This window comes from Ranitomeya imitator, chromosome 8 (genome assembly GCF_032444005.1).
Source record: "Ranitomeya imitator isolate aRanImi1 chromosome 8, aRanImi1.pri, whole genome shotgun sequence".
NCBI lineage: Eukaryota > Metazoa > Chordata > Amphibia > Anura > Dendrobatidae > Ranitomeya > Ranitomeya imitator.
In genome coordinates, this window is record NC_091289.1 from 199,749,525 (window position 1) to 199,777,190 (window position 27,666).

General features: G+C 49.4%; 3 protein-coding genes across 3 annotated transcripts in view; 1 reads left to right on the top strand and 2 right to left on the bottom strand.

The window, feature by feature from the left end:
* LOC138647033 (uricase-like) overlaps nt 1–13,356 on the bottom strand; it is a 45,136-nt gene extending 31,780 nt beyond the window's left edge. The window contains exon 1 of the mRNA XM_069735811.1: nt 13,234–13,356. Within this exon, the coding sequence (XP_069591912.1) occupies nt 13,234–13,320 (87 nt within the window). The 5' untranslated portion in view covers nt 13,321–13,356. The remainder of the gene's footprint in view (nt 1–13,233) is intronic.
* DNASE2B (deoxyribonuclease 2 beta) lies at nt 1–26,486 on the top strand. The gene is made up of 6 exons (XM_069735809.1): nt 1–184; nt 8,933–9,104; nt 9,777–9,858; nt 20,289–20,450; nt 21,550–21,747; nt 24,661–26,486. The coding sequence occupies exons 1-6, from the start codon at nt 84–86 to the stop codon at nt 24,996–24,998; spliced, it is 1,053 nt and encodes a 350-aa protein (XP_069591910.1). The 5' UTR covers nt 1–83; the 3' UTR covers nt 24,999–26,486.
* On the bottom strand, nt 3,296–4,935 carry PPIL1 (peptidylprolyl isomerase like 1). Its single transcript, XM_069735808.1, has 2 exons — nt 4,096–4,935; nt 3,296–3,961 (listed from the first exon to the last, which is right to left on the bottom strand). Exon 1 carries the CDS (start codon nt 4,878–4,880, stop codon nt 4,380–4,382), a length of 501 nt encoding a protein of 166 aa, XP_069591909.1. The 5' UTR covers nt 4,881–4,935; the 3' UTR covers nt 3,296–3,961; nt 4,096–4,379.
* Nucleotides 26,487–27,666: the final 1,180 nt, after the last annotated feature.

A 27,666-nucleotide genomic window follows, 5' to 3' on the forward strand; every position in this document is an offset into this window, starting at 1 on the left:
GAGATCACATGATTTCACTTCCTGCTGAACATGAGAGGACGGGACTTCTCCTTTACAGCCATTCTTGAACCATTCGGGGGATCATGTCCGGCAGCCGCTTCCTGTCTGTGCTCGGTGTGATCGGCGTCTCTCTGGTGACATGTGAGATCGCGTGTCGCAATGAAGGTGGAGATCCCGTAGACTGGTAGGTGATCAACACTGATCGGATCCACAGGAATCACTGATCGTTAGATTCACCTCATTATAAGGCTGCGTTATTTAAAAAACACTGCAAAATCTGTGCAGTTCTATCGCAGCTAAATAGCGAGGCTGCAATGTGTGAACGCAGCTATAAGAACACGGACAGATCAGGATCAGCCCCTCCATGCAATGCACAGCCCTACTGAACGGGGGCATCTGCTGCCCTGAAATCTGGGAAAGAAGAGTGAAGGTATCGCAGGGCTGGACTACTTGTGCTGCAGCCCCCCTTGTACTCCTGTGGCCGGGGACCCTCTATTCTCTGGTATTGTGGGGCCCCAGAGAACAGACTACCCCCCCCCCCCCCCCCCAGACCTATTCCTGAATCCAGCGGATGTCACTATAGATCCCAGTACAATACTGGTCCCCGGTCTGTATGGATCCCAGTACAATACTGGTCCCCGGTCTGTATGGATCCCAGTACAATACTGGTCCCCGGTCTGTATGGATCCCAGTACAATACTGGTCCCCGGTCTGTATGGATCCCAGTACAATACTGGTCCCCGGTCTGTATGGATCCCAGTACAATACTGGTCCCCGGTCTGTATGGATCCCAGTACAATACTGGTCCCCGGTCTGTATGGATCCCAGTACAATACTGGTCCCCGGTCTGTATGGATCCCAGTACAATACTGGTCCCCGGTCTGTATGGATCCCAGTACAATACTGGTCCCCGGTCTGTATGGATCCCAGTACAATACTGGTCCCCGGTCTGTATGGATCCCAGTACAATACTGGTCCCCGGTCTGTATGGATCCCAGTACAATACTGGTCCCCGGTCTGTATGGATCCCAGTACAATACTGGTCCCCGGTCTGTATGGATCCCAGTACAATACTGGTCCCCGGTCTGTATGGATCCCAGTACAATACTGGTCCCCGGTCTGTATGGATCCCAGTACAATACTGGTCCCCGGTCTGTATGGATCCCAGTACAATACTGGTCCCCGGTCTGTATGGATCCCAGTACAATACTGGTCCCCGGTCTGTATGGATCCCAGTACAATACTGGTCCCCGGTCTGTATAGATCCCAGTACAATACTGGTCCCCGGTCTGTATAGATCCCTGTACAATACTGGTCCCCGGTCTGTATAGATCCCAGTACAATAATGGCCCCCGGTCTGTATGGATCCCAGTACAATACTGGTCCCCGGTCTGTATGGATCCCAGTACAATACTGGTCCCCGGTCTGTATAGATCCCTGTACAATACTGGTCCCCGGTCTGTATAGATCCCAGTACAATAATGGCCCCCGGTCTGTAGCGATCCGATGTGTCAGCACAGAGTTCAAGAAGTGCAATGGGGTGTTGAATACAGAAACAGTACCTGGACACGCCCCCAATGCACTTCCAAGCTTATTTGCATGTGGTTTCAATACTTGATTTCTCAGTGCCGCCACATTGGACCAGGATCAGGTTTATTGTACTGGGACCCGTGTACACGTCCAGTTTTGTAGGAAAACCCTCAGACAGATCCCTGTATGCAGCACCTGGGTCTGGACCCATCAGTATCTAGTGTGAACAGTCACCTGCACTTGATGGCCGCGTCACGTGGCTGCAGTCGTGTCCGATTCTTCGGGGCTCAGCCTCCAACATATGTAATAAACACGTCCGGCACCGGACCTCACACCACTGGCTGCAGCCCCCCGCATGCTGTGGGGGAGTAGGAGGCCGGACCCTAAACTTTATGGCAGTCTTAAGGATTTAACCTGATGGGATCTTTCTACCTACGGTGCAGATTTTTTTTGCAGAGATTTTAATTAGTGAAAAAAATATATATACACAAAAATATGTAAAAAAGAAAAAGGCCCTCATGCAAAATTCCAGGGGGAGACTATGATGGGGGCCTCAGGGTCCCAGCGCACAGAAGAGTCTGGGGAAGGACGAGTCCGGAAGAGATGACGGGGGTCCCAGCACGCAGAAGAGTCCGGGGGGACGATGACGGGGGTCCCAGCACACAGGAGAGTCTGGGGGGGGGGGACGATGATGGGGGGGTCCCAGCACGCAGAAGAGTCTGGGGGGACGATGACAGGGGGTCCCAGCACGCAGAAGAGTCCGGGGGGGGGGGGGGACGATGATGGGGGCCTCAGCACACAGAAGAGTCTGGGGAAGGACGAGTCTGGGGGGATGATGACGGGGGTCCCAGCACACAGAAGAGTCCGGGGGGGGAGGGGGGGGGTAGAGCGATGACGGGGGGTCCCAGCGCGCAGAAGAGTCCGGGGGGACGATGACGGGGGGTCCCAGCGCGCAGAAGAGTCCGGGGGGACGATGACGGGGGGTCCCAGCACGCAGAAGAGTCCGGGGGGACGATGACGGGGGGTCCCAGCACGCAGAAGAGTCCGGGGGGACGATGACGGGGGGTCCCAGCACGCAGAAGAGTCCGGGGGGACGATGACGGGGGTCCCAGCACGCAGAAGAGTCCGGGGGGACGATGACGGGGGGGTCCCAGCGCGCAGAAGAGTCCGGGGGGACGATGACGGGGGGTCCCAGCACGCAGAAGAGTCCGGGGGGACAATGACGGGGGGTCCCAGCACGCAGAAGAGTCCGGGGGGACGATGACGGGGGTCCCAGCACGCAGAAGAGTCCGGGGGGACGATGACGGGGGGTCCCAGCGCGCAGAAGAGTCCGGGGGGACGATGACGGGGGGTCCCAGCACGCAGAAGAGTCCGGGGGGACGATGACGGGGGGTCCCAGCACGCAGAAGAGTCCGGGGGGACGATGACGGGGGGTCCCAGCACGCAGAAGAGTCCGGGGGGACGATGACGGGGGTCCCAGCACGCAGAAGAGTCCGGGGGGACGATGACGGGGGGTCCCAGCGCGCAGAAGAGTCCGCGGGGGGAAGATGACGGGGGTCCCAGCACGCAGAAGAGTCCGGGGGGATGATGACGGGGGGTCCCACCACGCAGAAGAGTCCGCGGGGGGGGGGGGGGGGGGAAAGATGACGGGGGTCCCAGCACGCAGAAGAGTCTGGGGGGATGATGACGGGGGGTCCCAGCACACAGAAGAGTCCGGGGAGGACGACGACGGGGGGGTCCCAGCACACACAAGAGTCCGGGGGGGGGACGACGACGGGGGGTCCCAGCACACACAAGAGTCCGGGGGGGGGGGTTTGACGATGATGGGGGGTCCCAGCACACAGAAGAGTCCGAGGGGAAACGGTGATGGGGGTCTCAGGGTGCCAGCACACAGAAGAGTCTGGGGAAGGACGAGTCCGGAGAGATGATGACGGGGGTCCCAGCACACAGAAGAGTCCGGGGGGAGACGATGATGGGGGTCTCAGGGTCCCAGCACACAGAAGAGTCTGGGGAAGGACGAGTCCGGAGGAGATGATGACGGGGGTCCCAGCACACAGAAGAGTCCGGGGGGAAACGGTGATGGGGTCTCAGGGTCCCAGCACACAGAAGAGTCTGGGGAAGGACGAGTCCCGAGAGATGATGATGGGGGTCCCAGCACACAGAAGAGTCCGGGGGGACGATGACGGGGGGTCCCAGCACACAGAAGAGTCTTTGATGACGGGGGTCCCAGCACACAGAAGAGTCTGGAGGAATCGATGACGGGGTCCCGGCGGTCCGCCTGTCACTTGATGGGGCTCCGGACAGTTGGGCTCCTGTCAGTGGAGGACTCTGGACGTCACTAGGGGGCTCCGGACGTCACTTGATGGGGTCTGCCTGTCACTTGAGGGCTCCAGACGTCACTGGGGGGCTCCGGTCACTTGATGGGGTCCGCCTGTCACTAGGGGGCTCCGGTCACTTGATGGCATCCGCCTGTCACTGGGGGGCTCCTGTCAGTTGATGGGGTCTGTCTGTCACTTGGGGGCTCCGGACATCACTGGGGGGCTCCGGTCACTTGGTGGGGTCCGCCTGTCACTAGGGGGCTCCGGTCAGTTGGCGGAGGCCCGCAGGATCTTCACCTCGTCCCGCGGCCGGTCCTGGCTGTCACTTGGGGGGGCTCCGGACATCACTGGGGGGCTCCTGTCAGTTGATGGGGTCTGTCTGTCACTGGGGGGCTCCTGTCAGTTGATGGAGCTCCGGTCAGTTGGCGGAGGCCCGCAGGATCTTCACCTCGTCCCGCGGCCGGTCCTGGCTGTCACTTGGGGGGGCTCCGGACATCACTGGGGGGCTCCTGTCAGTTGATGGAGCTCCGGTCAGTTGGCGGAGGCCCGCAGGATCTTCACCTCGTCCCGCGGCCGGTCCTGGCCGTCCGTCTCCACCATCCCCAGCCTGTTCAGGGTCCCCAGGCCCTGACACACCCGCCCGAAGATCGTGTGCTTGCCGTCCAGCCACTGCGCCGGGGCCAGGGTGAGGAAGAACTGGCTGCCGTTGGTGTCGGGCCCGGAGTTGGCCATGGCGAGGATCCCGGCCCCGGTGAACTTCAGCTCCGGGTGCAGCTCGTCGGGGAAGTGCTTCCCGTCATAGATGGAGCCTCCGCCGCGCCCGGTGCCCGTGGGGTCCCCGCCCTGCACCATGAAGTCCTTGATGATGCGGTGGAACTTGGTGCCGTTGTAGTAGCCGCGGCGGGAGAGCTCGGCGAAGTTCCTGCAGGTCCGCGGGGCGTGCTCCCAGTATAACTCCACCGTGATCGTGCCCATGCTGCTGTCCAGGCTGACGGTGGCCGGCCGCCAATTATCCGGTGGGATCCCCGCCATCCTGCACACGTGTGACCGGGGAGCGCCGTCGCGGGAACGCACTTCCGGCCTCCAAGCCTCGTTCTCAGACGCGCAGCCGCAGTCACAGTGACTGTCCGGCGCAGCTTCCAGTATCAATAAAGTTACTTTTGAATACTCAGTGACGATTGCTCATGGCAACCAATCAGAACGCTTTTTACATTTTCTAATCTCTTTTGAATAAATTTAAGCTGTAATCTGATTGGTTGCTGTGACACTCTCCTTCTTACAACAGATTCTCAGGAAATAAATCAGTGTCCACAATCTGTCACCAATAACCGGAATCCCGGATACAGGGAGAGTCCTCGGCGCTGCCAGAGAGGCAAAGCAATGCCAGACCCACCGAGCGAAGGCGAGAATGGCGCTCACCGACCAAATAACTCTCCTCGTTTTTATGTGAATCCAAATAAAGGACGTTTGTTGGTCGGTGAGCGCCATTGTCGCCTTCGTCTTATGGATTTGGACGTTTGTTGTTCGGTGAGCGCCATTGTCGCCTTCGCCTTGTGGATTTGGACATTTGTTGGTTGGTGAGCGCCATTGTTGCCTTCGCCTTGTGGATTTGGACGTTGGTCGGTGAGCGCCATTGTCGCCTTCGCCTTGTGGATTTGGATGTTTGTTGGTCAGTGAGCGCCATTGTCGCCTTCGCCTTGTGGATTTGGACATTTGTTGGTCGGTGAGCGCCATTGTTGCCTTCGCCTTGTGGATTTGGACGTTTGTTGGTCGGTGAGTGCCATTGTCGCCTTCGCCTTGTGGATTTGGATGTTTGTTGGTCAGTGAGCGCCATTGTCGCCTTCGCCTTGTGGATTTGGACATTTGTTGGTCGGTGAGCGCCATTGTCGCCTTCGTCTTCTGGATTTGGACATTTGTTGGTCGGTGAGCGCCATTGTCGCCTTCGTCTTGTGGATTTGGACGTTTGTTGTTCGGTGAGCGCCATTGTCGCCTTCGCCTTGTGGATTTGGACGTTTGTTGGTCGGTGAGCGCCATTGTCGCCTTCGCCTTGTGGATTTGAACATTTGTTGGTCGGTGAGCGCCATTGTCGCCTTCGTCTTGTGGATTTGGACGTTTGTTGGTCGGTGAGCGCCATTGTCGCCTTCATCTTGTGGATTTGGACGTTTGTTGGTCGGTGAGCGCCATTGTCGCCTTCATCTTGTGGATTTGGACGTTTGTTGGTCGGTGAGCGCCATTGTCGCCTTCATCTTGTGGATTTGGACGTTTGTTGGTCGGTGAGCGCCATTGTCGCCTTCGTCTTGTGGATTTGGACGTTTGTTGGTCGGTGAGCGCCATTGTCGCCTTGTGGATTTGGACATTTACTAGAACGTCACATTTTGATTTTGGCCCGGGATCCCGGGTCTGCAGCTCCAGCCCTGGAGCAGTGCAGCTGTGCCGCACATCTGTGCTAAAGTAATGCCAGAAGTAGCAGCGAAAGCTGCGCTGTGATTGGTTCCCCTGCCTACAAGAGGGATTCCAGGATCTGAGGGGTCAACGCAAAGCGGGAGACCGGGAAAAATTACGTTAAAAAGTGTCGTCAGGCCCCAAAAAGAAAAAAACAACGACATTGGTGAGCAATGAGGCGCTAGTGGTCCAGAGTTAGAATGCATTGCAATTAGGGGACTCAGGTCTGTATCACATTAGAGGGTCCGGTCTAAGGTCTATATAAAGTGTAAAGGGTCCGGGATGGGGTTTGTATCAGTCTAGGGAGTCTGGTCTGGGGTCTGTATCAGTTTTGGGGGTCCGGTCTGGGGTCTGTATCAGTTTAGGGAGTCTGGTCTGGGGTCTGTATCAGTCTAGGGAGTCTGGTCTGGGGTCTGTATCAGTCTAGGGAGTCTGGTCTGGGGTCTGTATCAGTCTAGGGAGTCTGGTCTGGGGTCTGTATCAGTCTAGGGAGTCTGGTCTGGGGTCTGTATCAGTCTAGGGAGTCTGGTCTGGGGTTTGTATCAGTCTAGGGAGTCTGGTCTGGGGTCTGTATCAGTCTAGGGAGTCTGGTCTGGGGTCTGTATCAGTCTAGGGAGTCTGGTCTGGGGTCTGTATCAGTCTAGGGAGTCTGGTCTGGGGTCTGTATCAGTCTAGGGAGTCTGGTCTGGGGTCTGTATCAGTTTAGGGAGTCTGGTCTGGGGTCTGTATCAGTCTAGGGAGTCTGGTCTGGGGTCTGTATCAGTTTAGGGAGTCTGGTCTGGGGTTTGTATCAGTCTAGGGAGTCTGGTCTGGGGTCTGTATCAGTTTTGGGGGTCCCGTCTGGGGTCTGTATCAGTCTAGGGAGTCTGATCTGGGGTCAGTATCAGTCTAGGGAGTCTGGTCTGGGGTCGGTCCACTCTGGGGTCTGTATCAGTTTAGGGTGTCCAGTCTGGGGTCTGTATCAGTCTAGGGAGTCTGGTCTGGGGTTTGTATCTGTCTAGGGAGTCTGGTCTGGGGTTTGTATCTGTCTAGGGAGTCTGGTCTGGGGTCGGTCCACTCTGGGGTCTGTATCAGTTTAGGGGGTCCGGTCTGGGGTCTGTATCAGTCTAGGGAGTCTGGTCTGGGGTTTGTATCTGTCTAGGGAGTCTGGTCTGGGGTTTGTATCTGTCTAGGGAGTCTGGTCTGGGGTCGGTCCACTCTGGGGTTTGTATCAGTTTAGGGGGTCCGGTCTGGGGTCTGTATCAGTCTAGGGAGTCTGGTCTGGGGTTTGTATCTGTCTAGGGAGTCTGTTCTGGGGTCAGTATCAGTCTAGGGAGTCTGTTCTGGGGTCAGTATCAGTCTAGGGAGTCTGGTCTGGGGTCTGTATCAGTTTTGGGGGTCCCGTCTGGGGTCAGTATCTGTCTAGGGAGTCTGGTCTGGGGTCTGTATCAGTCTAGGGAGTCTGATCTGGGGTCTGTATCAGTCTAGGGAGTCTGGTCTGGGGTCTGTATCAGTCTAGGGAGTCTGGTCTGGGGTCTGTATCAGTTTTGGGGGTCCCGTCTGGGGTCTGTATCAGTCTAGGGAGTCTGATCTGGGGTCTGTATCAGTCTAGGGAGTCTGATCTGGGGTCTGTATCAGTCTAGGGAGTCTGGTCTGGGGTCTGTATCAGTCTAGGGAGTCTGGTCTGGGGTTTGTATCAGTCTAGGGAGTCTGGTCTGGGGTCTGCATCAGTTTTGGGGATCCGCTCTGGAATCTGTATCAGTCTAGGGAGTCTGGTCTGGGGTCTGTATCAGTCTAGGGAGTCTGGTCTGGGGTCTGTATCAGTCTAGGGAGTCTGGTCTGGGGTTTGTATCAGTCTAGGGAGTCTGGTCTGGGGTCTGCATCAGTTTTGGGGATCCGCTCTGGAATCTGTATCAGTCTAGGGAGTCTGGTCTGGGGTCGGTCCGCTCTGGGGTCTGTATAAGTTCAGGGGGTCATGGTATACACACTTGATTTTTCATACACTTTGATACATATATATCTGATCTGATCATATGGACTTTGGTCGCCCTTTCATTATTCAGACTCATTTGTACATTGATCCAGTTTATGCTTCTTCTCCGCTCTATTTTGGGCTTTTTTTTAATGTCTTGTATGTTTTTTTTATTTATTGCAGATTATCAATTTATTTACCAATAACTGTATACCTGTATATGCCTCCGTGGTGTGTGAAGCAGTATATGTAGAATGTTTTGGGCTGACCTATATCCTTTATGGGCCGTCTGTTCTATGTTGATACCTATATTTGGGGCATTACTCTTCTTTTTCAGGGATTTATTATCAGTGATTTTTTTCATTATCATTATTATAGATTTTCAAAATAGGTAAATATAAATGATCCCAGATTTCTCATTTTGCTCGTATTGTTTATATTATATTGTTGGGAATTTTTTGATGGGAAATGTGACATAAGGAAAGTGGAGCCACTGGCTGAAAAAAGTTCTGCAACTTCTGTGCTAATTTGGGGATTTCCTTATAGGCCACCAAACACGACGTGAACGCTGCTCAGAGGCTGAAGCTTCTCCTTCCCATAGAATATCTGTAATAGCGCCCCCTCCTGTCACGCACCAGTTATTACACCGTTGACTTTTTTCACTTTTTCTTCTCTTCTTCTATTTCCGAAGGTTTGCGATTTATAAGTTACCAATGCGACTGATCAACGAGTCGTATGGACCAGGCCTGGACTATTTGTATCTCGACTCAAAGTCGAAGGGATGGCAAGTCAGCAAATTCCTCATCAACATGACCCAGGGGGCGATGGGGCGTGTGCTGGAGCAGCTCTACCAGTCATACAAGGTGAGCGTGATCTTTATCGGGTGCCTAAATATTCTGCCAAACTGTTCAGGAGCGGGCGTCACATGCGTTCCTGCTTCTCCAAGAATTCTGTATAATCCGCTGCATAAACCGCGATGTGCACCATGGGGCGGATACGAGGTTTGTGTCTATAAATGGAATTCTGTACAATAAACCCGGAGACACAAAGGTCTATTGGCCCCAGCAGTCGGTAGGCAGCGTTATTTGGGAACCCTTTAGGGTATGTGCCCACGCTGCGAATTTTCCTGCGAAAAAATCCGCAGTGCAAAACCACTGCGGTTTCTTCTGCAGATTCTTCTGCGGTTTTTCACCAGCACTTTCCTATTGGTGCTGGTTGCAAACCGCTGCGGAATCCGCACAAACAATTGACATGCTGCGGAAAATTTTCCACGCGGCATTTTCCGCAGCATCTGCACAGCGTTTTTTTTTTCCCCTTAGGTTTACATGGTACTGGAAACTTTGGGAAAACTGCTGCGGATCCGCAGCGGTCAAATCCGCTGCGGTCGTGTGCACACAGCCTTAAAATTCAGCTAAGAAGGTGCAAATATGAAGGAAATGTCTCTGTGAAAAGTCAATGTGATGTGCGCGGGATAGTTCCTGAGATTTGCAGGTTTTCTTGCATCTGACAATATTTTCTTATTTTCCTTCGTTTAGAGAAACGACACGGCATACATGTTATATAATGATTCTCCGCCGGGAATGAACAGCTCCTTTACAGACAGAGGGCACACCAAGGGTAAGTCACAGACAGAGGACACACCAAGGGTAAGTCACAGACAGAGGGCACACCATGGATAAGTCACAGACAGAGGACACACCAAGGGTAAGTCACAGACAGAGGACACACCAAGGGTAAGTCACAGACAGAGGGCACACCATGGATAAGTCACAGACAGAGGACACACCAAGGGTAAGTCACAGACAGAGGGCACACCAAGGGTAAGTCACAGACAGAGGACACACCAAGGGTAAGTCACAGACAGAGGGCACACCAAGGGTAAGTCACAGACAGAGGACACACCAAGGGTAAGTCACAGACAGAGGACACACCAAGGGTAAGTCACAGACAGAGGACACACCAAGGGTGAGTCACAGACAAAGGGCACACCAAGGGTAAGTCACAGACAGAGGGCACACCAAGGATAAGTCACAGACAGAGGGCACACCAAGGATAAGTCACAGACAGAGGGCACACCAAGGGTAAGTCACAGACAGAGGGCACACCAAGGGTAAGTCACAGACAGAGGGCACACCAAGGGTAAGTCACAGACAGAGGACACACCAAGGGTAAGTCACAGACAGAGGGCACACCAAGGGTAAGTCACAGACAGAGGGCACATCAAGGGTAAGTCACAGACAGAGGGCACACCAAGGATAAGTCACAGACAGAGGGCACATCAAGGGTAAGTCACAGACAGAGGGCACACCAAGGATAAGTCACAGAGAGAGGGCACACCAAGGGTAAGTCACAGACAGAGGGCACACCAAGGATAAGTCACAGACAGAGGGCACACCAGGGGTAAGTCACAGACAGAGGGCACACCAAGGATAAGTCACAGACAGAGGACACACCAAGGGTAAGTCACAGACAGAGGGCACACCAAGGGTAAGTCACAGAGAGAGGGCACACCAAGGGTAAGTCACAGAGAGAGGGCACACCAAGGATAAGTCACCGGAATAGATAATGACGATGCTATCGAAAGATACAAGCGGTGGAGACATCATCCCGGGTGAGACGCGAGTGGAGACGCCTCGGGCCAAACTCCAGGCCGTGGACTTCACCACATGTTTCCATTTCCCTCTCGACTTCTTCCAAGAGACAACACTTTTTATGTTTCTGTTAATATAACCGTAAGAAGCTTGTTTTTTTGTAGGACAAGTTGTACTTTTGAATGACCCCGTTCATTTTATCATGTCATGTACTCGAAAGCAGGGAAAAAAAGCCAAATAGTCTGTGAAGTAGTGAAAACAAATTGTGAAGTCTGTAAGAAAGTTTTGCTTTTGTCTCCATTTTTTCAGACCTGTAACGTTTCATTTTTCGGCATCTGGGGCCGGGTGAGGGATAATTTTTGCGTCCCGAGCTGACATTTTTATTGATACCATTTGGGGGCAGATACAATGTTTTTATCGCCTCTTATTGCAACCAAAAAAAAGTAATTCTGGCATTTTGTTTTGTTTTTTTGTTCTGCCATTCACCAATCAGATAAATTTACTTTATATTTTGATGGATCGGACTTTTATGAACGCAGCGATACCAAATATGTGTCATTTATTATTATTTTATTTGGAATGTGGCCAAAGAGGGGCGATTTGAACTGTTGTGTTTTGTTTTTTTTAATCCTTTTCATATTTCTAAAAACTTTTTTTCTTCTCGTTTTTTACATTATTTAATAGTCCCCTTAGGGGATTTGCAGCTGCGATCGTCCAATCGCTTGTGCTGTACATAGCAGAGCTGTAGAGAAAATCACAGGAGGATGGTAATGACAGGCATAGGGGTCATCAGCGGACCCCCGCCAATGGGACCGTGGAACATTGCGCCCCCTTCAGGCGTCTGCCGAATCCTGCTGTTAGAGATGGTCAGTGAGATTTAACAGGTTGACAGTCGCGGCTGGGGCTCCGATCCACTCGCTGCTGTTAGAGGCAGATTTTAGAGGCCATTATGTGTGGGAGAAGATGCGGCTCAGCGTGCGAGTCAGGGACACAACTTTGGACGTACAAGAACGTCAAAGGTTGTGAAGGGGTTAAATACAATCCAGAATCTTCAGAAATTTCCAAAAGCATCAGAACAATGATGGAAAATCTGTAGAAGTGTCAGGAGAGACTGGAGGTGATAGCGGAGGATGTATCAGGAGCCCTAAGAGACGCTTTTCCTTGCACCTTGATATTCATGGACATCCATCAATTTGGCTTGACTTAAAGGGGTGTCGCTATTTCAAAGATCCTATCCCAATATGTAGTAGGTGTAATAATAGTAGCAAATACCTCCAATTAGAAATGTAGCATAGTTCTTCTGATTCACTATGTCTCTTTACCCATGTGCAGGCATTGCAGGACCTTAGGTATCCATGGTTACGACCACTAGCAACTAGCTAACTGTCATTATCAGTGGTCATAACCATGGATACCTAAGGTCCTGCAATGCCTGCACATGAGGAAAGAGATATAGCGAATATAAAAACTATATTACATTTCTAATATCAAGGGGTTGTACAGGAGTAGGAAAATATGGCGGCTTTCTTCAACCTACAACGTCAGCAGCTCATGCGGCCACTTGACCAGTCCATGCGTCTACTTGACCAGTCCATGCGTCTACTTGACCAGTCCATGCGTCTACTTGACCCGTCCATGCGTCTATTTGACTAGTTCATGCGTCTACTTGACCAGTCCATGCGTCTACTTGACCAGTTCATGCGTCTACTTGACTGGTCCATGCGGCCACTTGACTGGTCCATGCGTCTACTTGACCAGTCCATGCGTCTACTTGACCAGTCCATGCGTCTACTTGACCAGTCCATGCGTCTACTTGACCAGTCCATGCGTCTACTTGACCAGTTCATGCGTCTACTTGACCAGTCCATGCGTCTACTTGACTGGTCCATGCGGCCACTTGACAGGTCCATGCGTCTACTTGACCAGTTCATGCGTCTATTTGACCAGTTCATGCGTCTATTTGACCAGTTCATGCGTCTACTTGACCAGTCCATGTGGCCGCCTCTTGGTAACACAATAAAGTGGGATGGAACAACCCTTTTAATTCCTGTCGTGCAGTGAGCGACAATAAACAAGGAGTCTGCGATGAATTTCTAGTACGGCAGCTGAAGGCGACATTTGTGAAGCAGCCGAGCGTCGCCCACTTTGTGGAGCGCGGCCTTATGATGGCGCTGATGGCGGAGCCGGCCATCTTTGTCCTCCCTGTCCCTCGGTCCCGTCCCTCGGTTGACCTTGTGTCTTTTTTCGGCTATTATTCGCCTATATATCTATGACGTGCCTTGTGAGGGTCTCGTTTCTTACCCGGCGCTCATTCACTGTACAACTTCAATCTAAATCCATTTGATAAAATCATCCGAAATCCTCAATAAAACCTTTGTTGTAAATAATTATAATTTGATACCTGTCTCTGCATTTTGGCGCTTTCCTCTTGTCCTGATGTTTGTGCTGCACTCAGCATATTGGATCCAGATCTTCCGCACTCAGACATGTTCGCCCTGCAGCTTCTCCACCTGCTGCTTCGCTGGTTATATCAGGTATCTGAGCCGGTATCCACCCACTGCTCCTCCTGGCATCGCTCCTGGCGTATCTCCATCACTCAGTACCCGCCTAGTAAGAGTCGATAACGCCTCCTGCCCTGGTTCCGGGTGCGTGACCCATGCATGGTTCTTCCATCCCATGGTTCTTCCATCCTATAGATTCCCCGGCCCCCCATGCGTTTCATCGTTCTTGCGCTTTGGGGGTGTGGAGCCCAATGTTCGTGTCATCAGCGGAAGAGGAACGAGACGCTGCCGCAGGAATCACGTGGCCAAAGAGCGAAGCTCTGCAAATCGCCAGCCTCAGTGACACAAGCCCAGCGCTAAACTGCAGAAGAGGGGTGTAGGGAAAGATCTGGGGGACATCTTTACCGAAGAGCCGTCACCGAGTCATGGTGGGCAGTTTGTGCTCTCATTTTATTCCCGCGGATCCCCTTAGTGAGCAGTTGTTGTTTTCTCTAATTTCCAAGGGGGTGGGGCGCACAGGGTCATTTTCAGACTTGGCTTTAGACACGCCCCCAGAAAATCTTGTGAGCCACACCCTTTTGGTAAAGACCATAAAAACTAACACCAAAGAAAAGGGTCCATTTCTCTGGAACCGTATGACAGGTTTCATAAAAAAAAAAAATGCAAATGCAGGAAAGAAGCAGGAATAAAATAAAAGCAACAACTGGCAGCAGAGGTCACCGTTATATGCCGACAGTCTGCGGTCACCACTAGAGGGAGCACAGGAGCGTCCTGCTCAGTACTGAGCTCTGTGTATGGCCGCCATGCAGCACTGCCCCCGAGCGCCTCCTAGTGTTCATTAAAGGCATTTATGTAGCAAGTAAGAAGCGGACTAACAGGATCCGCTCTGTGGCAGGATCACTGCTCCCAAATCTTGTAAGGATTCCTCTTAGATACCTCTTAGTTTCCATGTTCAGGAAACGCTGCGTTTTTGACGCAGCGTTGAGCCGCAGTGTCAAACACGCAGCGTCCAGATGTTACAGCGTAGTGGAGGGGATTTCATGAAATCCTGTCTCCACTATGCATTAAAAGACGCATGCGGCAGACCGGCGTACACGCAGCGTCCTGCCTTGTCTGACACCATTCCACAGTGATGGCGTCACATAATGCCACAGTGATGGCGTCACATAATGCCACCTGAACACGGAGCGCCCAGATTCTCCACCTGGAGATCATGAATAGTCATCTCGTCTCTGCTCCAATTATTCTGCTTTCTGACCCAGTGGAAAGTTTTCAAAAGTAAGAAAGAATTGTATCAGGAAAAATAATTTCCGCCTGCTATAAATAATACCGCTAATCAGTGCAGGACCGGGGGTAGATTTAGGGGAAATGCGCATTTGTTGAACGCTGGACAATTATTTATATTGTTACTTAAATGGGTCGTCATGTGTAACATACTGTTAGTTCTCAGACTCCTGTAATAACAAGTCGAGCTTTCCAATCACTGAGCTCGGCCAATGTAGACGGCATGAGCCGCTGCGCTCAGTGATTGGCTGCAGTGGTGGAGACACAGCAGGATCTCAGGATGAGAAATGGGTTAACAATATTCTAAACTGGACAACCCCTTTAGATGCAGATATTTTTCTTGGGATTGGTTCGGCTTTTGGAGCGTTTGCTTTTACGGGTTCTTCATTTCCTGGACGTCGTTAGCTGCGGAGGGAACGGACAATTTGTCGTTATTCTTTTATCTTTCTTTTTCTAAACTGGTTTGTGACCCCATGGCAGTTCTGCAATTCATACAAATAATTACACTGACGTGTATCCACTAAACACTATACGCCTACAAATATGATACACACCCAATATATGTATAAAGGTACATCATTTATTATTGACAAGATAATTAGAACATTAGTAAACACAGAAGGGAGAAGCCTCCACCATCCAGGGGCATGAATGACAAACACACGAAATAACCAGGTCAGACCAGTAAGTACAGAGATATCAATAAATAATAGTACATGCTATTTATCATACTGTCCACCTCTGGTTATTAATCACTTCATATATAGGTTCAGCAGAGCTATGAGTAAGATGACTTTGCGTATAGATATATTGCTGCGCATAGATATAAATTGATACATAGTTACTACATATATAGGATATAATGGAAATCTACTCTAACCACAGAATTCTATAGTAAAAGATAACAGGTATATTTAAATGAAATTCCATTCTGGAAAAGAAAGTGAACGCAGTGCATTATGAATAAAATAGAATAAATAGGGGAGAGATCAATAGCAATAATACATTCTAGAGCGTGACGATATTAAATACCCATCTATTAAGACACAATGGAGCCAGTGCTTGTCAGATCATCATTGCGCAAGCAGAGAGACGTCATGATGGTAGATTGCCAAAGGCGTCCATACCCCAGTAGTGGACCCCCCACGGCCCGACGCGCGTTTCGCCTTAGCTTTGACAAGGGATGGGCTATTTAATATTGTCACTCTCTAGAATTTATTATAGCCATTGATCCACTCTCCTGAATAGATGACTACTCCACCCAGCCTCCTCTTACATGAAATGATGGGCCCAGGAAGGGTATGATCTGTGAATTCACAGCCAGGACGTTGATTATTTCCTTGCCAGGACGTCTGGTAAATGTCATCCTGCATGGATTGTGAGTAATCAGTGGAGATTCCTCATCTTCTTCACCTCACTGATCGCAGAGTGTGAACCAGCGCTTGGTGGTTGGCACCTAATGGAGATACAGATATAAATGGCTCCCTCCATTGTGATCCACGGCATGGTTCAAGTAGAGCGAGGCGTCCGACGAGGCAGCACCGTGTCACCATCTTGTCAGGGAGACTGGACTTACCGAAAAAGAAGAAGGAATCGAGATTTCTGGACGAATCATCAACAATCTTAAATATGGAGATGATACAACATTGATAGTAACAAGGGAAGATGGAATGAAGGACGTATTAGCGAGTGTCAAGATGGAAAGCTCCAGCATGGAAGACAACGATACTGACCACTACCAGGTATGACCGGGACACATCTGAGATGGACGACCATGAACTGGAAGTAGTCCAGGACTTCAACCTACTGGGTCAATGATCACCCAAGATGCAGCGATGACACCGGAAGTCAATAGAACAAGACAGAAGAAGAATCGACGCCTTCAAAATGTGGTGGAGAAGGATGTTATCAATACCACGGATGGCAAGAAGGAGACATCAAGCCAGACATGTCACTGTAAGCAAGGATGACCGAGTTACCACCTGTGGACACATCTGAGATGGACGACCATGAACTGGAAGTAGTCCAGGACTTCAACCTACTGGGTCAATGATCACCCAAGATGCAGCGATGACACCGGAAGTCAATAGAACAAGACAGAAGAAGAATCGACGCCTTCAAAATGTGGTGGAGAAGGATGTTATCAATACCACGGATGGCAAGAAGGAGACATCAAGCCAGACATGTCACTGTAAGCAAGGATGACCGAGTTACCACCTGTGGACACATCTGAGATGGACGACCATGAACTGGAAGTAGTCCAGGACTTCAACCTACTGGGTCAATGATCACCCAAGATGCAGCGATGACACCGGAAGTCAATAGAACAAGACAGAAGAAGAATCGACGCCTTCAAAATGTGGTGGAGAAGGATGTTATCAATACCACGGATGGCAAGAAGGAGACATCAAGCCAGACATGTCACTGGAAGCAAGGATGACCGAGTTACCACCTGTGGACACATCGGAGATGGACGACCATGAACTGGAAGTTGAAAAGGACTTCAACCTACTGGGTCAATGATCACCCAAGATGCAGCGACGACACCGGAAGTCAATAGGAGAAACGCTATGGGGAAATCACCGGACAAGGTCCTCAAATCGAGGAACATTGCACTGGTGATGAAGACTCAGCTTGTACATAGTCCGATCTTTTCTGTAGTAAAATATCGGTGCAAAACCTGAATGATCCAAGAACAAGGCAGAAGAAGAATCAACGCCTTTAAAATGTGGAGAAGGATGTTATCAATACCACGGATGGCAAGAAGAAGAAATCAAGCCAGACATGTCACTGGAAGCAAGGATGACCGAGCTACCACCTGTGGACACATCGTAGGGGAAGAGCGATCACTGGAGAAAGACATCATGGACGAAGAATAGAAGGAACAAGAGGAAGATGAAGACCAGCAACCCGACAGCAGAGAACACGCTGGTGACCGATCTAGTCTTCCTACAGAGCGTTCACCCATCAAGTCACCATGGCCGAGACCGAGCCGAAGGCCGTTAACTACTAATATTGTTATCCCTTCCCATACTCCGGTGCCTCCATTACTCCATGCTTTGCCGATTGGCAGCGTGACATTCGTCCTGTGTGTTCGTTAAAGGGATTTATGTAGCAAGTAAGAAGCGGACTAACAGGATCCGCTCTGTGGCAGGATCACTGCTCCCAAATCTTGTAAGGATTCCTCTTATACCCCTGAGGCTCCGTGTGATCTGGTCGTGGAGGTTTCTCTCCTGGCCCCATTATAGGGTTATATATTGTGCTGTACACGCAGCGTCCGGCCTCGTCTGACACCATTCCACAGTGATGGCGTCACATAATGCCACCTGAACACGGAGCGCCCAGATTCTCCACCTGGAGATCATGAATAGTCATCTCGTCTCTGCTCCAATTATTCTGCTTTCTGACCCAGTGGAAAGTTTCCAAAAGTAAGAAAGACTTGTATCAGGAACAATAACCTCCGTCTGCTCTAAATAATACCGCTAATCAGTGCAGGACCGGGGGTAGATTCAGGGGAAATGCGCATTTGTTGAAGGTTGACGTTTATTTCTGTCGTCCTGTGTAATATATTGTTTGAGCCTTTCTTACATCCAATCACTGAGCTCGACCAATGTAGACGGCATGAGCCGCTGCGCTCAGTGATTGGCTGCAGCGGTGGAGACACAGCAGGATCTCAGGATGAGAAATGGGATAAAAAGATTTAAAAGGCAACAAGCCCTTTAATAACAAATATGTAGGTTAAAAGGCATTGTGGCCATTGGGTTTCCTTCAGCTTTTTGCAGCGTTCGGCTTTGGCAGTTTGTGTCCTGCACGTCGTTATCCGCAGAGTTAACTGAGAATTTGTCACTTCCACTTCCAATAGGTGGCGCTATAGAGTTTAAGTCCTCTTTTTCTCAGAAGAGGCAATTTGCATATCAGTGAGCTCATGAGTTTATTTGACTTTTATCTTTTCTTTTTATAAACCGATTTATCAACACATCAAAGTTCTGTTCAACACTGATGTGGTCTGTTGTTATAAATTAGCTGAGAGGAGTTTTAGGAAAAGACAGATAACAGGTAAAAACTCCCAGTCAGTTGGAGCTCACTGAAGGATTCTCAGTTAACTCAGTATGGTTCAGGAAAAAGAGAAAAACCTGTAAGAGAACAAAAGGCACAACATTTTCTAAACGAAGTCCAATTGGAAATTATATTATAATGAGTAGCCCATAATGCCTGCATCCAAGCAGAAGACATGTCCCTGCAGGCGTCCATGTCCGTGACGGTTTATGTAGACGGCTGTGAGAGGAGGCAGCGTCCGGCACAGTGTACGTGTAAACCTGTGATGGTGGACGTGACTGAGCGGTCCTGTTAGTGGCCACTATGAGGTCATGACCAGGAGTTTATAAGCCGCTGCTTACCAGGATGGGGCCGGCAGCAGCCGGTTAATCATTGTCCCCCTCAGTCATTCCTGGACACGTACAGTGCTCGTCCTGGACTAATGTCCCCCCGTGCCCCCCGGGATCTGTGCCACTGATCCAGCACTGCACTTTGAACGATGAAAAGTTGACTTTGCAGAAAAACATTTCCTTCAAATTATATATGACGGCCCAAGGCGAAGACTCGGTGTGATGTCGCACCTGCAGCGGTTTCTGGACCCCTCGTCACCAGATTGACATTACATTAGGGGGTGTATAGGGCACAGAGCTCTGCTCACCCCCCGGGGTCGGACTCCGCACCGTGGCTCGTTTTCACCCATCCTGTGAATACCCCATAATTGGCCACTTTCAGAGTCCCCCACATTTTACATTTTTATTCCAGATCCACGGATATTGCTGAAAACCTGCAGAGAATCCGCCTCAGAATCCACAGCACACAGGCGTTTATTACAGATTTTCATTTCCCCATTGAACGTAATGTTAAATTCTTGTCCATTTTGCTGGTACTGGATGTCACAACTGTCATGATCCAGGCCGGGGTTTGTTTCTTGTTATTTCCTCCCCGGTGTGGTCATGCAGGGGTTAACCTTCTCTGCCTCGTTTTGGGTTCGGTGTGGCTATTTCAGTCTGCTGCGCCTGCAGACCAATGTCAGCGATAGTTCATGCTTCCAGGCTAGAGCAGCTGACCCCTTGATACCGTGTACTCTGTTCCCATGACTTCCTTTTCCTGCCGCTTCAATTTGTCTTAGTGTTCTCTCCCTGTTCTTGGACCTCTTGGTATGTGACCCGGCTTGGCTTCTGACCTGGTTTACTGTCTCTCGTCTCGGTTACATCTGCTCCCATCTGGCTCTGACTTCTGGCTTGTATTTGACCACGTGTATTGCTGTGACATCTGGTACTTCTGGTTCTGACGGTTTCTGACTCGGCTGGTCTGACCACTATTTCACCACTTGGTGGCGCTTGTGCTGCTGCTCAGTGGTGTTATGCTGTGTGTGCAACCTCTCCTCCCTCACCAGCATCCCCTGGTGGAGGTTGTGCTATACTGCACTGCAGCAGCATTACAACATCCACACCGTGTCCATTGTCTGTGCAGTGGCCTGTGCTCAGGACAAGTTCAGCCTCTAAGTATCAGTAAAATATGGTTTCCACGTACTGACAGCAAGCAGAGGTGTGGACTCCGGGTAGGATGTGGTGCATGCTAACACTGCTTATAAATCCCGCAGGCAACTTTACCGCAGCGTGTGCTTTTCTTTCAGGAGCGCTGCTTTTTGACCGATCTCAGGGGTTTTGGCTCGTTCACTCCGTTCCACATTTCCCCCCATTTCCAGAAGACGGCTTCGGATATCCTCATACCGGCAGACGCTACGGACAGGTCGCCCTGTGTGTGACATACAAGTACGAGCAGTTCAAGCAGATCGGTGAGCGTTCCTCTTCTATATAGGATATAGCAGATATCAGGACAGCGCCTCTCATGGCCACAGGATCTGTCTGGTATTGCAACCGAGCCTGGAGTAATTGGGGCTGCAATACTAGAAACAAGGAAGCAGCCATGGTCCTGGGGGGCAGCACACAAGAGGGGGGAACAATATGTCAGTATCATCTGGGCTCTAACAAGGGGCGTACATAAAACTTTGGGGACAAATAGCAAAGATCCAAATTGGGCCCCTGACTGCCATGACAGCTGTTCATGAGGTTCCCACAGTCATGTTGTGGTGGCCAAATGGGGGTGAAGCAGGTCCCTTATGCTATTAAACCACTATGGTCACTGTTCACCACAGCACCCAGGTGTATTATTAGTGAGTGGGTGGTCGGCATTGGGCTCCCCCAACTCATGGGCCCGCTGGGTGGTCTGATGCCATTGGCGGCCCACCACTGGGCTTGTGGGGGTATTATATGTGGAGGACATGGCCGTATTGTCTAGGACAGCAGTTGTCAACCCAAACCCTAATTCACAGGAAAGACTGAAGAATGTCTCCTGTCCAAGGAGACCCCTAATCCGCCCTCATAGACGCTCGGTGTGGTGACTTTGTTTTTCCCATTTTTTTGGGGTCACATAATTTAACGTTTGTAAATTGTCCATCGGAGGCTGAAATCAGTTTCCCAACTGCGAAACCTCCACGTTTTTATCCGCACCAAAATCCACAATAGCAATCTGCTCTGATTTATTGTTTGTTTTTCATCTTTGTGTTTTTGCTGCAGATTTGTTGCAGTCTTTATTAATGAACTTCTAGTGCAGAAATACTTGGATCCTGCACATGATTTTTATGATTTATTATTGCATTTTTACTGCCTTTTCCGGGCTCCCATAGGGAATGGACCATAACAATCATGTCCGTATCTGAGCGCACACAGGGCATCCCCTCTGATGATTTGTTAGGGGCAGATTTCTGCTGCTGAAAACCTCCACTATGTGATAGTCTGCAGGGGGATCCGCGAGGAGGGCTGCAGCCGCCCTTGGTGGACCCTCGGTGGGAGTTGGAAGCGTGGTCTATAACTAACGTTGTGTCTTCTCTTCAGCCGCCCAGTTGTTGTACTACAACCCCAATGTGTACAACTGCTCCGTGCCCGACGCCTATCACCGCGACCTGTGGGGCTTGTACAGAGTTTGTCAAGATTTGCCGTTCCCCTGGATAGAGACGACGAGACTCGCTGTCCTGGAATCGGCCCAAGGAGAATTTTTTCTGAACTTTGCAAAATCCAAATACTTTCATGACGGTAAATCCATCTATTGTCACTTTTTTTCTTTTAGTTTTTAGTCCTTTTTATGTTTGTCACATTCGCTATCTCTTCTCGCTGCTTGTTTTCCTTCCTCGTCACTTTTCAGGTTTGCAATGTGGGAATGGCGCTGGTTATCCAGATTCATTGTTGGCGACATTTTTTTGAAATGTCAGGTTTTATTCGCAGAATGTTACGGCGGTATCAGGGACGTACGAAGGGGAATTTACACCGGTGCTAATACATTGCCGGCATCTCTTTCTGCATGAGCGGCAGACAATGAAATGGCGCTGGAGCTGAACGCCGGCCGGCGGAGATCTGCACGAGAATCTACTGCAGTTTCCAGTGTAAATTATAGTTATCCGCTTTTTGCGCGGCCGTCACTTTTCAGCGCAAAAAAGCGTGAGAGGTAGAAACGTCACAAATGATGGTGTGATTACGCAGTGCGCCATCATTTGTCACCTTTTATAATTATAGTATTATTTCTATAGCGCCAACATATTCCCCAGCGCTATAACAGAAGTCAGATGCTGAAAATGATAAATCCGCTGAATATCTGTGTAATGCTGAAGACTAGTAAGTGACATTTTACTCTAAAAAGGGGCAAAAAAAATCATCTTTTAATTGGCATCAAATGTATCAGCCATTGTGAACCATCACCAGCAAAGACGGAAAAACGACAAAAACTGCCCTGAATAGGGGCCTCGGTCTATAATTGCACATTGGTATCTGACAATGCAGCAAATGCAGAAGCTGAAAGGGGGGATATTGGGACCAGTATAGAAATGGCCTGAAACCAGCAGTGAAGTAATCAGAGCCGCTGCTCCATAGACAGGACTGTCCTGCACTCGTGATAACGGACTCCTCTCTGCTTCCCCTGACGTTGGAGAACCTGCAGTGCGAGCAGCAGATGATCACATTAATTTGTGGTTTTGCAGAATTTGGTATTACCTGGTAATGTTTCTCCTTGTAATTCCTCATCAGTCTTGGTGTAGGAGTCCAGTGGGCGGGCCTACACACTGATTGACGGCTATCTCTCTATACATATTTTCACAAGGCCCGCCCACTGGACTCCTAAGACCCTATAAAACTGGAATTTAAATAAAATGCAATTTATTCTAAATCTTTTCCTACAAGCCTATACACTACCATTCAAAAGTTTAGGGTCACCCAGACAATTTTGTGTTTTCCATGGTAACTCATACTTTTATTAATCCAATGAGTTGCCAAATGAATGTAAAATCTAGTCCAGACATTAAGGTTCGAAAAAAAGATTTTTATTTGAAATAATAATTTTCTCCTTCAATCTTTGTATTCATCACAGAATGCTCCTTTGCAGCAATTCCAGCATTGCAGACATTTGGCATTCTAGCAGTTAATTTGAGGAGGTAATCTGGAGAAGTTTCCCCCCCCCCATGCTTCCAGAAGCCCCTCACAAGTTGGTTTGGTTGATGGACACTTTCTGCACCATACGGTCAAGCTGCTCCCACCACAGCTCAATGGTGCTGAGATCTGGTGACTGCGCTGGCCGCTCCATTACACATAGATACCAGCTGCTGCTTCTTCCCTAAATAGTTCCTGCATAATTTGGAGGTGGCTTTGGGTCCTTGTTCTGTTGTAGGATGAAATTGGCTCCAATCAAGCGCTGTCCACAGGGTATGACCTGGCAATGCAAAATGGAGTGATAGCCTTCCTTATTCAATATCCCTTTTACCTTGTACAAATCTCCCACTTTACCAGCACCAAAGCAGCCCCAGACCATCACATTACCTCCACCATGCTTGACAGATGGCGTCACACTCTTCCAGCATCTTTTCAGTTGTTTTGCGTCTCACAAATGTTCTTCTGTGTGATCCAATCACCTCACACTTGGATTCGTCTGTCCATAACACTTTTTTCCAATCTTCCTCTGTCCAATGTCTGTGTTCTTTTGCCCATATTAATCTTTTCCTTTTATTAGCCAGTCTCAGATATGGCTTTTTCTTTGCCGCTCTGCCCTGAAGGGCAGCATCCTGGAGTCGCCTCTTCACTGTAGACGTTGACACTGGCGTTTTGCGTGTAATATTTTAATGAAGCTGCCAGTTGAGGACCTGTGAGGCGTCGATTTCTCACTACAGACTCTAATGTACTTGTCTTGTTGCTCAGTTGTGCAGCGCGGCCTCACACTTCTCTTTCTACTGTGGTTAGAGCCTGTTTGTGCTCTCCTCTGAAGGGAGTAGTACACACCGTTGTAGAAAATCTTCAGTTTCTTGGCAATTTCTCACATGGAATAGTCTTCATTTCTAAGAACAAGAATAGACTGTCGAGTTTCCCATGAAAGTTCTTTTTTTTTCTGGCCATTTCAAGAGTTTAATGGAACCAACAAATGTAATGCTCCAGATTCTTAACTAGCTCAAAGGAAGGTCAGGTTTATAGGTTCTCGAATCAGCCAAACTGTTTTCAGCTGTGCTAACATACTTGCCCAAGGGTTTTCAAGGGTATTCTAACCATCCATTAGCTTTCTTACACAGTTAGCACAAAGTACCATAAGAACACTGGAGTGATGGTTGTTGGAAATGGGCCTCTATACACCTATGAAGATATTGCATTACAAACCAGACGTCTGCAGCTAGAATAGTCATTTACCACATTAACAATGTACAGAGTGTATTTCTGAATCATTTAGTGTTAGCTTCATTGGAAAAAACTGTGCTTTTCTTTCAAAAATAAGGAAATTTCTAGGTGACCCTAAACTTTTGAACGGTAGTGTACATCAATCAGCTCCAGCTGTGTAACACGCAGCCGTAGATCAGACACCGCGTTCAGTGTGTTCCGTTTTAGGTCCCCAGTCCACCCCCATTTTCAGACAGGACGTGGCTATTATACCGCTACTTATAAACAGGCTTTTTTTCTTGTATACTTTTTCTCCGACAGATATAGTCACCGCCTGGATGGCTCAGAAACTGCAGACGGATTTATTGGCAGAAACATGGCAGCCAACGGGCATAGAGGTTCCCTCAAACTGCACGCTGCCCCGGCATGTCTACACCATCAAGAGGATCAAAGTCGCCAACCACTCCTTCTACTCCCGCCAAGATCACTCCAAATGGTGCGTCTCCAGGCCACGCGCAGACACGTGGACGTGTATCGGAGACCTGAACCGATACGCCGAGCAGATCTGGAGGAGCGGAGGCTTCGTCTGCACCCAAAACAAGCTCCTTTACTCCGCATTCAGCAGCATTGTGGCGTACTACAGCGACTGTAGAAAATAAGTCCTGGCGGGAAATCAGAACGGTTCACCTGTGTGACGGTATAATCAATATCCCGCTACTGCTCAGTATAGACGGCTGTGCCTGCTCATCCTCCTCTCTGGTGGACCCGGGCGTCCACGCGTCAGGCCCAGTAATGCTGGAGGAGCAGTGTGCCCAGATGTGGCGGCCGCCAGCATCATCTGATGACCTGCAGAGGCTGCACCACAGCCATCAGCGGCTCCAGCTTCAATAGGCCAGGTTCACACATAAAATCTGTAGCATTTTTACATTACACAGCAAAGTGCATGAGTTTTAACTTGTGCACACGTTTAGTATCTGCAGCACATTTTTCTACTTAAAAAACTAGAATGTCGGTAGGAAAAATGCTGTGTAAAATCTGTCAGTTTCTGGGAATTTTTTTAAGCATTATTACTTGTGTTTTTCTCCAACATATATTTGTATGGCTAAAAAACGCGGCAAAAACACTGAATTAACATGCTGCAGATCTGACAAAAAAAAAACATGTTGATAGTTTAGATCTTTAAATAGGCAGAATGTGCCTGAGATTTTAGAAAAAAAATTTAATGTGTGTACGAGTGGAAAATATGCATGGATTTTAGATGCAAAAATGCTGCAGATCAGTTCAGAATCTGCACCAAGTGCACAACCTGTGAGTCCGGCCTCGATCATCCAACCTACCGAGCAGAGAGAGCAGCTACATACTGACAATAGGATTTATAACCCTCCGGACAGAACAGTAAAGCTCATAAGACCCATAAGGGCAGATGTGCTCCATGGCCTTAATGGCTCCCGGGCAGAGACCGTCTGGGATTATAGCAGCACATACTAGATGTCAGCACTGCGGCAACGTGTTCATTAGAGCCGAGTACAGTACAATTATCATCATATTAGAATATGAGGCAGCACATGCAGCAGATGGATTTGTAAGATAAAACCATATGGCCAATTGTTTTATCTGGAAATTTCTATCTGCATAAACGGTCAGCCATAAACGTAGCTGTAATATCAGCCGCCCCAATGTTAGACAGTATCCTCATATCTCTGCAGAGTCACCCTTGTAGGCACTCTGCATAGTCATACTTGTAGGCGCTCTGCATAGTCACCCTTGTTGGCTCTCTGCATAGTCACCCTTGTTGGCTCTCTGCATAGTCACCCTTGTAGATGCTCTGCAGTCACCCTTGTAGGCGCTCTGCATAGTCACCCTTGTAGGAGCTCTGCAGTCACCCTTGTAGGCGCTCTGCAGTCACCCTTGTAGGCACTCTGCATAGTCATACCTGGAGGCGCTCTGCACAGTCACCCTTGTTGGCTCTCTGCATAGTCACCCTTGTAGGCGCTCTGCACAGTCACATTTGTAGGCGCTCTGCATAGTCACACTTTGAGGCGCTCTGCATAGTCACACTTGCTTCTGATGGTCCAGCCGATCCTTTGCTTTTTAGGTATAAATTGTGACTGCTTCTTGCTGAAATATAATGTTTGGTTACAATTTTCTGCACAATTCCCCGTCTCACTTTGTGCACATTCATTCTCTCTCCACCATTTTCAGACATGGCGCCTTTGCTTCTGATTTGTGGTGCAGATTCCACGTTGTAATTTGCAGCAAATTACAGAATATAGGAACTCTGCAGATGTTGCCATCATTGCGCTGCGGATGCCGTGGATTTTCACAGACGTTCATGCCTAGAATCATCTAGCACAGCTTTGTGAGGACATGCCGCTTCGTGGGGTCTTATCTTTGGGGTGCACGCACACTCTAGATTAGGTGAAGAATTTCCTTCCAGATTTTAGAGGGTCCAGTCCACAACTTAAGAAGACACAAATCTGACACATGAAGAAACCTACACGGCCGTGAGGCGGATCTTCGGGTGTCGCCTTGTCAATTCCTTTTGTGGAATTCCCTGCACTGTGTGAAGTCAGGTCACCATGTAAGTGACATTCAGGAATCCCATCGGCTTCACTGATATATTCTGCAGATGCTACGTGTGTCGGGACATTTCCACACAGGGGCTTTTTGTAGAGTTTTTGGAGCGGAAACTCACAATTTTTTTTTTGAGGTTTTTAGTTTTGGAGTTTCCAGTTTCTGCTCCAAAACTCTTGAAAACCCCTCAGTGTGCAGATACCATTAGGACATATTCACACAATGTCTTTAAGACACTGGAGGTCCCAAGTTCTTTCAGGTGAACAGAGGAAGACGTTGTCAGTCTTTTTCCTGAAGTCTCCACAGACGCCCCCGAAGAATGGACACGACATGGCCTGACTGAATGTGCATTATTTACAACCACAAGCAAAAAAGGAGTAGCGCCAAGCCACAATATGGATAAAAAATACAAAAGATTGTTATTGTACAATTATATAAAAACAGATCATACAACATCCATATAAACATAATAATGAAGACAAAGAGGTAAATAAGGGGCGAGCGAATGGTCAAAAATGTAAATGGACTAGGGAGAAAGCGGAGAGACAAAATGCTGCAGCTATAGCAGAATAATACTATATAAGTCAGCAATGAATGGACAGATGCCGTATAGAGCAGCCATGGCAGAGTCCCACCACCCATAATGAGTCCGGACCAAGACAGCACCCAGGTAACATAGTAACATAGTAACATAGTTAGTAAGGCCGAAAAAAGACATTTGTCCATCCAGTTCAGCCTATATTCCATCATAAT